Raw genomic sequence first — 12,500 nt, forward strand, 5'->3', positions numbered from 1 at the left:
CTTCTGTCTGCACCTCAAACCGCAGCACGTCCTTGGTGCGCACCTTGCCGTGGGAGTACAACATGCAGCACTGCACATCCCGCTGCATCTGCACACCTTTACCTGGAAACCACAAGTGGGAAATAGCGGCGTCAGGGAAAGAAAGGTGAGCGACAATGCAAAAGTAATTTTTCCACCAAAAAATTATGAGTATATTTCCTCATACAGTGGACTGTTATTCTACTCAACTGCAGAGAGTACAAGGCAACATTCTATAAAACTATACAGAATATATATTTTACTCTAAATCAAGGGTGTCCAAATTTTTGGACCTGGGGCCCGCATTGGGCTAAAAAGATTTGGCCAGGGGCCGAAAGCCGACTGCATGTAAAGTAGCAATATACATAGCCTCTACCCTATCTATCAAAGTCAAGGCCCGCGGGCCAGATCCAGCCCGCAAATTAATTATCTATGGCCCCCGGGATGATATTTGACTAGAGATGTCCGATAATGGCTTTTTTGCCGATATCCGATATTCCGATATTGTCCAACTCTTAATTACCGATTCCGAAATCAACCGATACCGATATATACAGTTGTGGGATTAGCACATTATTACATACTTGCCAACCCTCCCAAATTTTCCGGGAGACTCCCGAAATTCAGCACCTCTCCCGAAAACCTCCCGGGACAAATATTCTCCCGAAAATCTCCCGATTTTCAGCCGGAGCTGGAAGCCACGCCCCCTCCAGCTCCATGCGACCTGAGTGAGGACAGCCTTTTTTCATGACGGGAGGACAACAGGGTGACAAGAACTAAATCATCCAGACTAGAGATAAATTGTATTATTATGTTTATCTTACCTAAAAATAAATATATTTATTAATTTACAAAAAAAACCCTAAATACATGTTTACTATATTTTGCTAAAAACATCAAAATTAATTGTATTTTTATTTGTTTTTTTTCTTGACTCCTTATTACATACAGCCATAGAATTATACATTAAAATAAACATATTTGAAATAATTGATTTTAAATTATCATAATAATTCATTTAAAATGACCATATTTAATTATTAAAATAATTGCTTGTTTATCAACAACTTTAGCATTTTATTCATTACATTTTGAAGCTCTCAGAAGCCAAATTATGTTATATTCCTTAATATTTATTTATGCAAGTTTGAAGTATCAATTATCTAAACACAGTTTTGTTTGCATATTTTCAGGATGTAGATATATATATATATATATATATATATATATATATATATATATACACACATATATATACTGTATATGTATGAAATACTTGACTTGGTGAATTCTAGCTGTCAATATACTCCTCCCCTCTTAACCATGCCCCCAACCACACCCCGCCCCACCCCCGACCATGCCCCCACCCCCCTCCTCCCGAAATCGGAGGTCTCAAGGTTGGCAAGTATGCATTATTATGCCTAATTTTGTTGTGATGCCCCGCTGGATGCATTAAACAATGTAACAAGGTTTTCCAAAATAAATCAACTCAAGTTATGGGGAAAAAAATGCCAACATGGCACTGCCATATTTGTTATTGAAGTCACAAAGTGCATTATTTTTTTAAACATGCCTCAAAACAACAGCTTGGAATTTGGGATATGCTCTCCCTGAGTGAGCATGAGGAGGTTGAGGTGGGGGCGGGGGGGTAGGGGGTAGCGGGGGGTGTATATTGTAGCGTCCCGGAAGAGTTAGTGCTGCAAGGGGTTCTGGGTATTTGTTCTGTTGTGTTACGGTGCAGATGTTCTCCCGAAATGTTTGGTGTGGGTTCACAGTGTGGCGCATATTTGTAACAGTGTTAAAGTTGTCTATACGGCCACCCTCAGTGTGACCTGTATGGCTGTTGACCAAGTATGAATTGCATTCACTTGTGTGTGTGTGTGTGTGAAGCCGTAGATATTATGTGACTGGGCCAGCACGCAAAGGCAGTGCCTTTAAGGTTTTATTGGCGCTCTGTACTTCTCCCTACGTCCGTGTACCACTCCGTACAGCTGCGTTTTAAAAAGTCATAAATTTTACTTTTTGAAACCGATACCGATAATTTCTGATATTACATTTTAAAGCATTTATCGGCCGTTAATATCGGCAGTCCGATATTATCGGACATCTCTAATTATAATTATTATTTAATTATATTATTATATGTATACATGTATATGGAGACATACTGTAATAACTTGAAGTAAATAATGAAGATTAAAAACCAATTACAAACAAAAACTTAAAAAATAAATACATAACTAAAAGCAGTGTTTTTCTCAGTGTGTCGACATTTTTCTTATAAAATTGGGAACAATTTGTCATATTCTTTCTGTTTCTGTAATATTGCAATATTGTTGCAAAATTATTGCTTTTTCATGTAAAATGATTACTTTTTAATACAAAATGGTGACATTTGTCATATAAAATTCTGACTTTTATCACAATATTGCCAATTTTTTTGTTGTTCTTATAAAGTAGTGACATTTTTTGAGTACATTTATGACTTTTGTCATAGTTTTGCCTAGTAAAATTCCGATTATCTGTGTTGGCCCTGCGATGTGGTGGCGACTTGTCCAGGGTGTACCCCGCCTTCCGCCCGATTGTAGCTGAGATAGGCTCCAGCGCCCCCCCGCGACCCCAAAGGGAATAAGCGGTAGCAAATGGATGGATGGATGGATTATTATTGAAAATGAAAGCTTCTATCTGAGAAGTGGCATGACCCGATTATGAGAGCCCTCTAAATATAAGACAACCCCTCTTTTTCGAGACCCATTTTTGGAAAAATGCTGAAATTAGTCTCTGCATTTACCTCATTCTCTTGAGGAGCATCTGCATATATAGATGGGGATGAACCCCGCTGCTCGTTGAGAAGAGTAATACATCGCAAAGTGTCCAATAAGAGCATAAAAAGCTGCTAGATTTGATGCTAAATACTTTATAAAAACAACATTAAAAAAAAAAAAAGAGTATCTAAAAGGGTCGGAATATTTGCTAAATGTAGCGACAATGTTTCTACACGAGTCTTCTTATTCTCTGGCAGACCAGGCAGGCGTTTTAACAAGCGGTGTTACGATGTTGTAACGACAAGTCCAATTATAATGTGTCTATAAGTGAGGTCCGACAGATATTCATTTGTGGTGGGCTGCCACAAACAGATAAGTGTTAAGGGAAACCAGGGATGGGTACCAAATTTGGTACTTTTATAAGTAACGGCCCAATTCAGTCAGTACTACTGCGCACAGATTCACGTAAAATTAAACTGTTCCATATTTTGATACCTTCGTTGCAAATGACGTCACGTTCGGTTGCAGACGTTGAGTTGGCACCGGCTCAAGCATTTGGCAGGCAAACTCGAAGTGTACTGCCTCTGGATAATGTTGCAATTGTCCATGCCAACGAAGCAAACATGCCTGATAGAAAGTGTTTAAAACTAGGGCTCCATGTTTTTTTTTTTTACGTACTAGCTAAATGCAAATTTCCATTGGATATGCCATAAATATGCTACAGCTTAGTATTAGCAATTTTACATGGAGATTTCAACAACTCCAAATGTTGTAACTAAAATTACAACTAAGATGCACGTTACAATTACATACCTGCCAACTACTCCGGTTTTCCCGTAATTAGTACGGTTTTCATCAACCTATTCCGGGTTACGGTTGCAGTGATAAAGAATACGGTTTTTCATTAATTAAAAATTATTTTTTTTTTAAAGTTTTATTCACGAAATCGCGTAACAACAATGACAATCGACACTGCTTCCCGTAACTTCCTATCGAGCCATTCCGAATGCCATGCGCGAGGCTATTTATAGCACCGCTGCCAAGCACGAGGCACCAGTTGCCATTGTTTCCAAACGAGCGAACGATCATGGAATCAGCCGGAGAAAAATCGCAAACGAGTCTTAAACCGAAAAGAAAACTGCAGTCATTCCGTGAAGAATATTCAAAAGCCTATCCGGGAATAATTATCCGTTCCAAAAAGGGTGAAAACTACGCGAATTGCACCTTGTGCAGACAAGATTTTTCGATCGGACACGGAGGAATTAGCGATGTAAAAGACCACGTTGGGACAAAAAAACACAAGTCTAATGCCGTTGCTAGCGATACAAGTGGAAAACTTTCAACGTTTTTCGTCGCCCAAACAGATTCTTTGGATGTGATAAATGCCGAAGTTTTATTTATGATGCTATTGAATTACATTTTAATGAAGTAAACTTATCATAAAGTTACCATATCATTTTTGCAGTATGATCAATCTGATAGAATAAATTTGGATTTTAGCCACAAAAAGGTAATGACACCAATGTTATCTATTGGAATTGTTTAGTACTGTTATACTGTTAAAAGTGTTTATACTATTTATGCTTTCAAGTCCAAGTTGAAGAAATCTTGTTAAATGTTGACAGCATAACTACCAAAATACAGAAGTATGTCCTTAATATTTTTGCAGTGCTATTTCTGTTGAAAAGTTAAAATGATTACATTAGAGATGTGATGTGCTACTTTTCAAGTGTCTGATGGCTTAAATTAATTTTCATTAATTTTTCATATTTTGAATTCTTTTGAAAGGCTTACAAAAAAACTACATTTGAATTGTACTTCCATGCTATTGACAGGACTATTAATTTTAATGAAGTTAGCTTACCATGTTTACAGTGTGATAATTGTGATAGAAATGTGAATTTTAGGCACAGAATATTTTATACAATTGAACAAGGCAGTAGATTATACAAGCTTGGACAGAAAGTTAATAATGACACCAATTTTCTTTTTAATGGAATTGTTTAGTACTGTTTTACCATTTGTTTACTGTAAAAAGTGTTTATACTGTTTATACTTTCAATTAACAAATTGAAGTCTTGTGAAAGGTTGACAGCATAACTGGCATTAACTGTCAAAATAATTTCAAACTATTGAAGTTAGCTTACAGAATAAACATGTCAAATCAACCCATATGATTTTTGCTGTAATATTTTTGTTTTGAAAAGTCACTGTGACTGATAGAAAAGTGATGGTTTTAGCAACATTTTAACCTGTCTGAATGCTAATAATCATTTTGCGTCGGGGGGGCGAACCCCCCTGAACCCCCCACCAGGACTTTGTCCTGGACCTACTGGGGCCTGCGGCCCCTGGACCCTGGCTACTAGGTTTTTCTGATTTCAAAAGTTGGCAGGTATGCAATTAAACAGCTTACTTAAATTTACGGTATAAACAGTTTGTGTGGCTCAACAAAAGACAAGACTGGCACATTAAACTTAATGGCTTATTAACTTATTAGTAACTTAACTTTTTGGTACCCGCTGTTGTGTATTTGGGATCTGCATAAGTCCCGAAAATTTTAAATCAAACATTGGCATCACTGCAAAGATGTTCATAAAACCATCTTGCCTTCCTTCATACTTCCTCCACACCAGTCATTTGGAGTTTGGCCCTGGTCTGACGTCAGTGGAATATCTATTTATGGTAGATTTTGACCCGAATGACCATTGTAGTCCAACGCTGCATTCCAGTGGTCACCAACCTTTTCAAGCCAGCTGATGTCAACATTTTGTTTTTTTCCTCATTGTGCTTCTTGTGTTTTTTAGTATTTTTTGCGCATGTTTTTTTTTTTGTAATGTGCCCAGGGCCAATGACAAAGGAGTCAAAGACCACAGATGGCCCGTGAAAACGGCCTGTAAAACATAATCCATGCACATTTTTGTCAAAAGAACCACCATTACATGTTATGTAGACCACAAGGAAGTCTTTTAAATGTAGAAACAAATCATGATATGACCCCTTTAAATGTTAAATAAATACAGTGTAATAAATAAATAAATCAATACAAATAATAATAAATGGTATAATAGTAAATAATAATAATAGTAAATAATAAAAGTGTATTAAATGTTGATAAAAAAAAGTAAGATTGTGTTATTCGACAAATTAACATTGATTACCAAATAAACCCACACAAAAGTACTGAAAATTGGTACTGTAGAGCAGTGTTTTTCAACCTTTTTTGAGCCAAGGCACATTTTTTGCGTTGAAAAAATCCGGAGGAACACCACCAGCAGAAATCATTAAAAAAACGAACTCAGTCGACAGTAAAAAGTCGTCGCAATTGTTGGATATGACTTTAAACCATAACCAAGCATGCATCACTACAGCTCTTGTCTCAAAGTAGGTGTATTGTCACGACCTGTCACATCACGCCGTGACTTATTTGGATTTTTTTTTGCTGTTTTCCTGTGTGTAGTGTTTTAGTTCTTGTCTTGCGCTCCTATTTTTTCTGGTATTTTCCTGTAGAAGTTTCATGTCTTCCTTTGAGCGATATTTCCCGCATCTACTTTGTTTTAGCAATCAATAATATTTCAGTTGTTTTTATCCTTCTTTGTGGGGACATTGCTGATTGTCATGTCATGTTCGGATGTACATGACATCTTTGCTCCACAGTAAGTCTTTGCCGTAATCCAGCATTCTGTTTTTGTTTACCTTGTAGCTAGTTCAGTTTTAGTTTTGTTCTGCATAGCCTTCCCTAAGCTTCAATGCCTTTTCTTAGGTGCACTCACCTTTTGTTTATTTTTGGTTTAAGCATTAGATCATACTTGCCAACCCTCCCGGATTTTCCGGGAGACTCCCGAAATTCAGCGCCTCTCCCGAAAACCTCCCAGGACAAATTTTCTCCCGAAAATCTCCCGAAATTCAGGCGGACTCAAGTCCTCCACAATATAAAAAAGCGTACCTGCCCAATCACGTTATAACTATAGAATGATGGAGGGTGAGTTCTTGGTTTCTTATGTGAGTTTATTGTTAGGCAGTTTCATTAACGTTCTCCCAGCGTGGCAACAACACACAACGACAGCAGTCACTTTTTTGTATACCGTAAAGCAGTTCGTCTGCCGTAAACAGCAATGTTGTGACACTCTTAAACAGGACAATACTGCCATCTAGTGCATTTGATGAAAGCACTTTTGTGCGTGCCACACAGAATGCATCATCATGTTCAGCATGGTTTGAAAAATAGTGACAGAGAATAGAACAAGGATGGACAATTCAACCCTTAACTCAACAATGAGTAGATGAGTGTGATGTTTGTGTATATGTGTAAATAAATGAACACTGAAATTCAAGTATTTATTATATATATATATATATATATATATATATATATATATATAGCTAGAATTCACTGAACGTCAAGTATTTATTTTATATATATATATATTAGAGATGCGCGGTTTGCGGGCACAACCGCGGAGTCCGCGGATCGGGCGGATGAAATTAAAAAAAATTAGATTTTATCCGCGGGTCGGGTCGGGTCGGGTGGTTGAAATAAAAAACGATTTGATTTTAAATAGATTCAGGCGGGTGGCAGTTAAACCAATTCGGAAATATATATACATAGTTAAATGTTGTTACCCACATACGAAAAACGAGCAGGCACCTGCTGCATATGCCACAACAGAAGAAAAAAAAAGAAAAGAGATGGACACTTTTACGGAGCGTAGAAGGCCCCCGACGCCTCGCCGGGGTCCGGTGACCGAGGCCCCTTCCCCCGAGAGGGCCCCACCGGGAGCCGTAGCTGAGGCGATCCGCGAGAAGGGCCCGACGCACGTCCAGGGTCACCACCGCGCCCACCGCACCGACACCCCGCCTCGTCCGCCTTCGCCGCGGCCGGCGTCACGCGCAGCAGGTAAGCAGCTTACCTGCCCGCCACCCCCGTGGCCGGGGGCTCGTAACAGGGGTCACTCCGCGCGCAGTGCGCTCACGAAAGGGGTGGGGCTCACCCTGGTTGATATAGACAGCAGCTAGGACGGTGGCCATGGAAGTCGGAACCCGCTAAGGAGTGTGTAACAACCGACCTGCCGAATCAACTAGCCCTGAAAATGGATGGCGCTGGAGCGTCGGGCCCATATACCCAGCCGTCGCCGGCAGCGAGACGCGCTTGGAGGTGCGCTCAGCGCGGCTCCCATATGATTGCGCACTGGTGTGCGTCTGGGTCGTGACAGCGTGGCACGCGAATGTCTGTGCTGCATTGGATCAGTCTCCTTTCTTTAACAGGCAAAAGCTTTATAACCTCACTAATGCCTTGCATCGTCTATATTAGATATATAACAACGGGCGGGTGCGGGCGGATGGCGGGCGGATGCGGTTCTGATCAAATGTTAGATTGGGTGGATTGCGGATGGTTGACGACTTTCTGATGCGGTTGCGGATGAAATAATTGCCTATCCGCGCATCTCTAATATATATATATATATGAAATCCTTGATTTAGTAATTTTCTAGCTGTAAATATACTCCTCCCCTTTAAGCCACGCCCCCAACCACGCCCCCGTCCCACCCCGACCATGCCCACCCCCACCCCCTCCCCCCACCTCCCGAAATCGGAGGTCTCAAGGTTGGCAAGTATGCATTAGATACTTTTTTACCTTCACACTGCCTCCCGCTGTTTCCGACATCTACAAAGCAAATAGCTACCTGCTGCCACCTACTGATATGGAAGAGTATTACACGGTTACTCTGCCGAGCTCTAGACAACACCGACACTCAACAACAACACAAAATTTGCGGATTATAATTACTGGTTTGCAAAAAATATTTTTAACCCAAATAGGTGAAATTAGATCATCTCCCACGGCACACTAGTGGTTGAAAAAGACTGCTGTAGAGTACCAGTATCGATTCCCAGCTACCAGGAATCGGCACTGTATCGAATCAAATGTGAATGGTACCTACCCAAATGGGAAACGCTGACGTTAGACTGTCAGGGTGTTAAGTTATGAAACCAACAACCATTATATGAGAAAAGCTGCAAGTTTAACTGAGCTACATGTCATATGAAAGTTTAACCCAGCAGCTGTGATTATACTGTAAATGATCAATACTGTAATCCCAGCAAGGTGAAGTATTGCCAGCTACTTTTGAAGGTAGCGAGTGTTACAGTACGTGCATGTGAGGGTGCGAATCACACACTTCCTTGCACAGGTAGACACTGTGGAAGTACAATGGTATCCCACTGTGATCTGCTGCTGCCTTTCAACGTGTGCATGTGTTGCGTGTGTGTGTGAGGCTTCCATCAAAACAGTCCAAGTGTGACTCCCAACAACAGCGAGCCACAAAATAGGGCAGTGCTGCCTCGCTACGCCACGTTTTTGGGAATTCGGAGCTCAAGGCGAGAGTCACACATGCCACGGGCAACGGAGACGAGGCGACACCATCACACTCTCGCTGGTGTTGATGGTCGTGCCGTTTTTTTCAGACGCCATCCCTCACGTGAGCCCCTCTTGTTTACATCCCTCCCACTGTGCTGCTGCTTGTGCGCCCCTATTTCCAGCTTCGTCATTGCTCTTGTGGCCACACTGTCCACATTGCAGGGTGCATGCAACACACACACACACACACACACATAGAGTGAGCACTTACCTTGCACAGATGCCAGGAGGAGAACAGTCAGAGAAATAACAGTCAACATCTGCAGCATGAACATGATGAGGCTGGCAGAGGAGAGGAGGATGATCTACTCGGTCACCTCTCCCTCGATGGCTGCTGCCTCTCTTATACGACTCCCTCCCTCGTTTTATACCTCCCTGCCCATCTCTCACTCCCTTCCACCACCTCTTTTTTTTTTTTTTGTCTCACCATCTTTCCCTCCCTCCGTCTGTTTGTCCAATTTCATCTTGCCATATTGTCATGCTTGCTCACACTCTACTCCCTCACTCCTCACCCGCCTTCTCGTGTGTGTGTGTGTGTGTGTGTGTGTGTCTTATCAGAAGATTACAAATCTTTCCACATTCTTTCACTTCTCTGCTCCAAAGTGCATTTGACTCCTGAAGAATGAGGCTTTTTTTTTTCTTTTTCTTTATAAAGACAGGTATTTGGCATTTAGGTAGCACAACCTTTTATTTTAAGTACAGTGCAATCTCGGAAAGTGGTTCCATTTAGAGTTTGACCGCTAATGTTCTGGAAAAAAATATGCCTCAAAATTCAAACAAAACTTTGGAATTTCGATCAATTGTGAAGTGAATTATATTTATGTAGCGCTTTTCTCTAGTGACTCAAAGCGCGTTTACATAGTGAAACCCAATATCTAAGTTACATTTAAACCAGTGTGGGTGGCACTGGGAGCAGGTGGGTAAAGTGTCTTGCCCAAGGACACAACGGCAGTGACTACGATGGCGGGAGCGGGGATCGAACCAGGAACTCTCAAGTTGCTGGCACGGCCACTCTGCCACATAAGGGCAAGGAAAAACTCACAACCCAGTGGGATGTCAATGAGAATGACTATGAAAAACCTTGGAGAGGACCGCAGATGTGGGTGATCCGCTCCCCTCTAGGGGAGACCGGAAGCAATGGATGTCGAGTGGGTCTAGCTGTCTACCATAATATTGTGAAAGTCCAGTCCATAGTGCCATCCATCCATCTTCTTCCGCTTATCCGAGGTCGGGTCGCGGGGGCAGCAGCCTAAGCAGGGAAGCCCAGACTTTCCTCTCCCCAGCCACTTCGTCCAGCTCTTCCCGGGGGATCCCGAGGCGTTCCCAGGCCAGCCGGGAGACATAGTCTTCCCAACGTGTCCTGGGTCTTCCCCGTGGCCTCCTACCGGTTGGAAGTGCCCTAAACACCTCCCTAGGGAGGCGTTCGGGTGGCATCCTGACCAGATGCCCGAACCACCTCTTCTGGCTCCTCTCGATGTGGAGGAGCAGCGGCTTTACTTTGAGCTTCCCCCCGGATAACAGAGCTTCTCACCCTATCTCTAAGGGAGAGCCCCGCCACCCGGCGGAGGAAACTCATTTCGGCCGCTTGTACGCGTGATCTTGTCCTTTCGGTCATAACCCAAAGCTCATGACCATAGGTGAGGATGGGAACGTAGATCGACCGGTAAATTGAGAGCTTTGCCTTCCGGCTCAGCTCCTTCTTCACCACAACGGATCGATACAGCGTCCGCATTACTGAAGATGCCGCACCAATCCGCCTGTCGATCTCACGATCCACTCTTCCCCCACTCGTGAACAAGACTCCTAGGTACTTGAACTCCTCCACTTGGGGCAGGGTCTCCTCCCCAACCCGGAGATGGCACTCCACCCTTTTCCGGGCAAGAACCATGGACTCGGACTTGGAGGTGCTGATTCTCATCCCAGTCGCTTCACACTCGGCTGCGAACCGATCCAGTGAGAGCTGAAGATCCTGGCCAGATGAAGCCTTCAGGACCACATCATCCGCAAAAAGCAGAGACCTAATCCTGCAGCCACCAAACCGGATCCCCTCAACGCCTTGACTGCGCCTAGAAACTCTGTCCATAAAAGTTATGAACAGAATCGGTGACAAAGGGCAGCCTTGGCGGAGTCCAACCCTCACTGGAAACGTGTCTGACCTACTGCCGGCAATGCGGACCAAGCTCTGACACTGATCATACAGGGAGCGGACAGCCACAATCAGACAGTCCGATACCCCATACTCTCTGAGCACTCCCCACAGGACCTCCCGAGGGACACGGTCGAATGCCTTCTCCAAGTCCACAAAGCACATGTAGACTGGTTGGGCAAACTCCCATGCACCCTCAAGGACCCTGCCGAGAGTATAGAGCTGGTCCACAGTTCCACGACCAGGACGAAAACCACACTGTTCCTCCTGAATCCGAGGTTCGACTATCCGGCGTAGCCTCCTCTCCAGTACACCTGAATAAACCTTACCGGGAAGGCTGAGGAGTGTGATCCCATGATCGTTGGAGCACACCCTCCGGTTCCCCTTCTTAAAGAGAGTTACCACCACTCCGGTCTGCCAATCCAGAGGTACCGCCCCCGATGTCCACGCGATACTGCAGAGTCTTGTCAACCAAGACAGCCCCACAGCATCCAGAGCCTTAAGGAACTCCGGGCGGATCTCATCCACCCCCGGGGCCCTGCCACCGAGGAGCTTTTTAACTACCTCAGCAACCTCATCCCCAGAAATAGGAGAGCCCACCACAGATTCCCCAGGCACTGCTTCCTCATAGGAAGACGTGTTGGTGGGATTGAGGAGGTCTTCGAAGTATTCCCTCCACCGATCCACAACATCCGCAGTCGAGGTCAGCAGAACACCATCCGCACCATACACGGTGTTGACAGTGCACTGCTTCCCCTTCCTGAGGCGGCGGATGGTGGTCTAGAATCGCTTCGAAGCCGTCCGGAAGTCGTTTTCCATGGCTTCCCCGAACTCCTCCCATGTCCATAGTGGATCTAACATAATAGTGACAGTCCGGTCCATAGTGGGGCCAGCAGGAGACCATCCCGAGCGGAGACAGGTCAGCAGTGCAGAGATGTCACCAACTGATGCACAGGCGAGCGGTCCACCCCGGGTCCCGACTCTGGACAGCCAGCACTTCATCCATGGCCACCAGACCTGTGCCCCACCCTTCCACAAGGTAGAGGGGGGCAGAGCAGAAAAGAAAATAAACGGCAGATCAACTGGTCTAAAAAGGGGGTCTATTTAAAGGCTAGAGTATACAAATGAGTTTTAAGATGGGACTTAAATGCATTGC

The 12,500-nt window shown here is 43.6% G+C and overlaps 1 protein-coding gene across 1 annotated transcript in view; it reads right to left on the reverse strand.

Annotated features, from left to right (window-relative positions):
- Window positions 1–9,571, reverse strand: part of ccl44 (chemokine (C-C motif) ligand 44) — a 23,183-nt gene extending 13,612 nt beyond the window's left edge. The window contains exons 1-2 of the mRNA XM_061976114.2: window positions 9,410–9,571; window positions 1–102 (exon numbers count right to left, since the gene is read on the reverse strand). The exon at window positions 1–102 is cut by the window's left edge and continues 28 nt beyond it. Of these exons, the coding sequence (XP_061832098.1) occupies window positions 1–102; window positions 9,410–9,473 (166 nt within the window). The 5' untranslated portion in view covers window positions 9,474–9,571. The remainder of the gene's footprint in view (window positions 103–9,409) is intronic.
- Window positions 9,572–12,500: the final 2,929 nt, after the last annotated feature.

Source organism: Nerophis lumbriciformis, linkage group LG14, assembly GCF_033978685.3.
Source record: "Nerophis lumbriciformis linkage group LG14, RoL_Nlum_v2.1, whole genome shotgun sequence".
NCBI classification, from domain to species: domain Eukaryota; kingdom Metazoa; phylum Chordata; class Actinopteri; order Syngnathiformes; family Syngnathidae; genus Nerophis; species Nerophis lumbriciformis.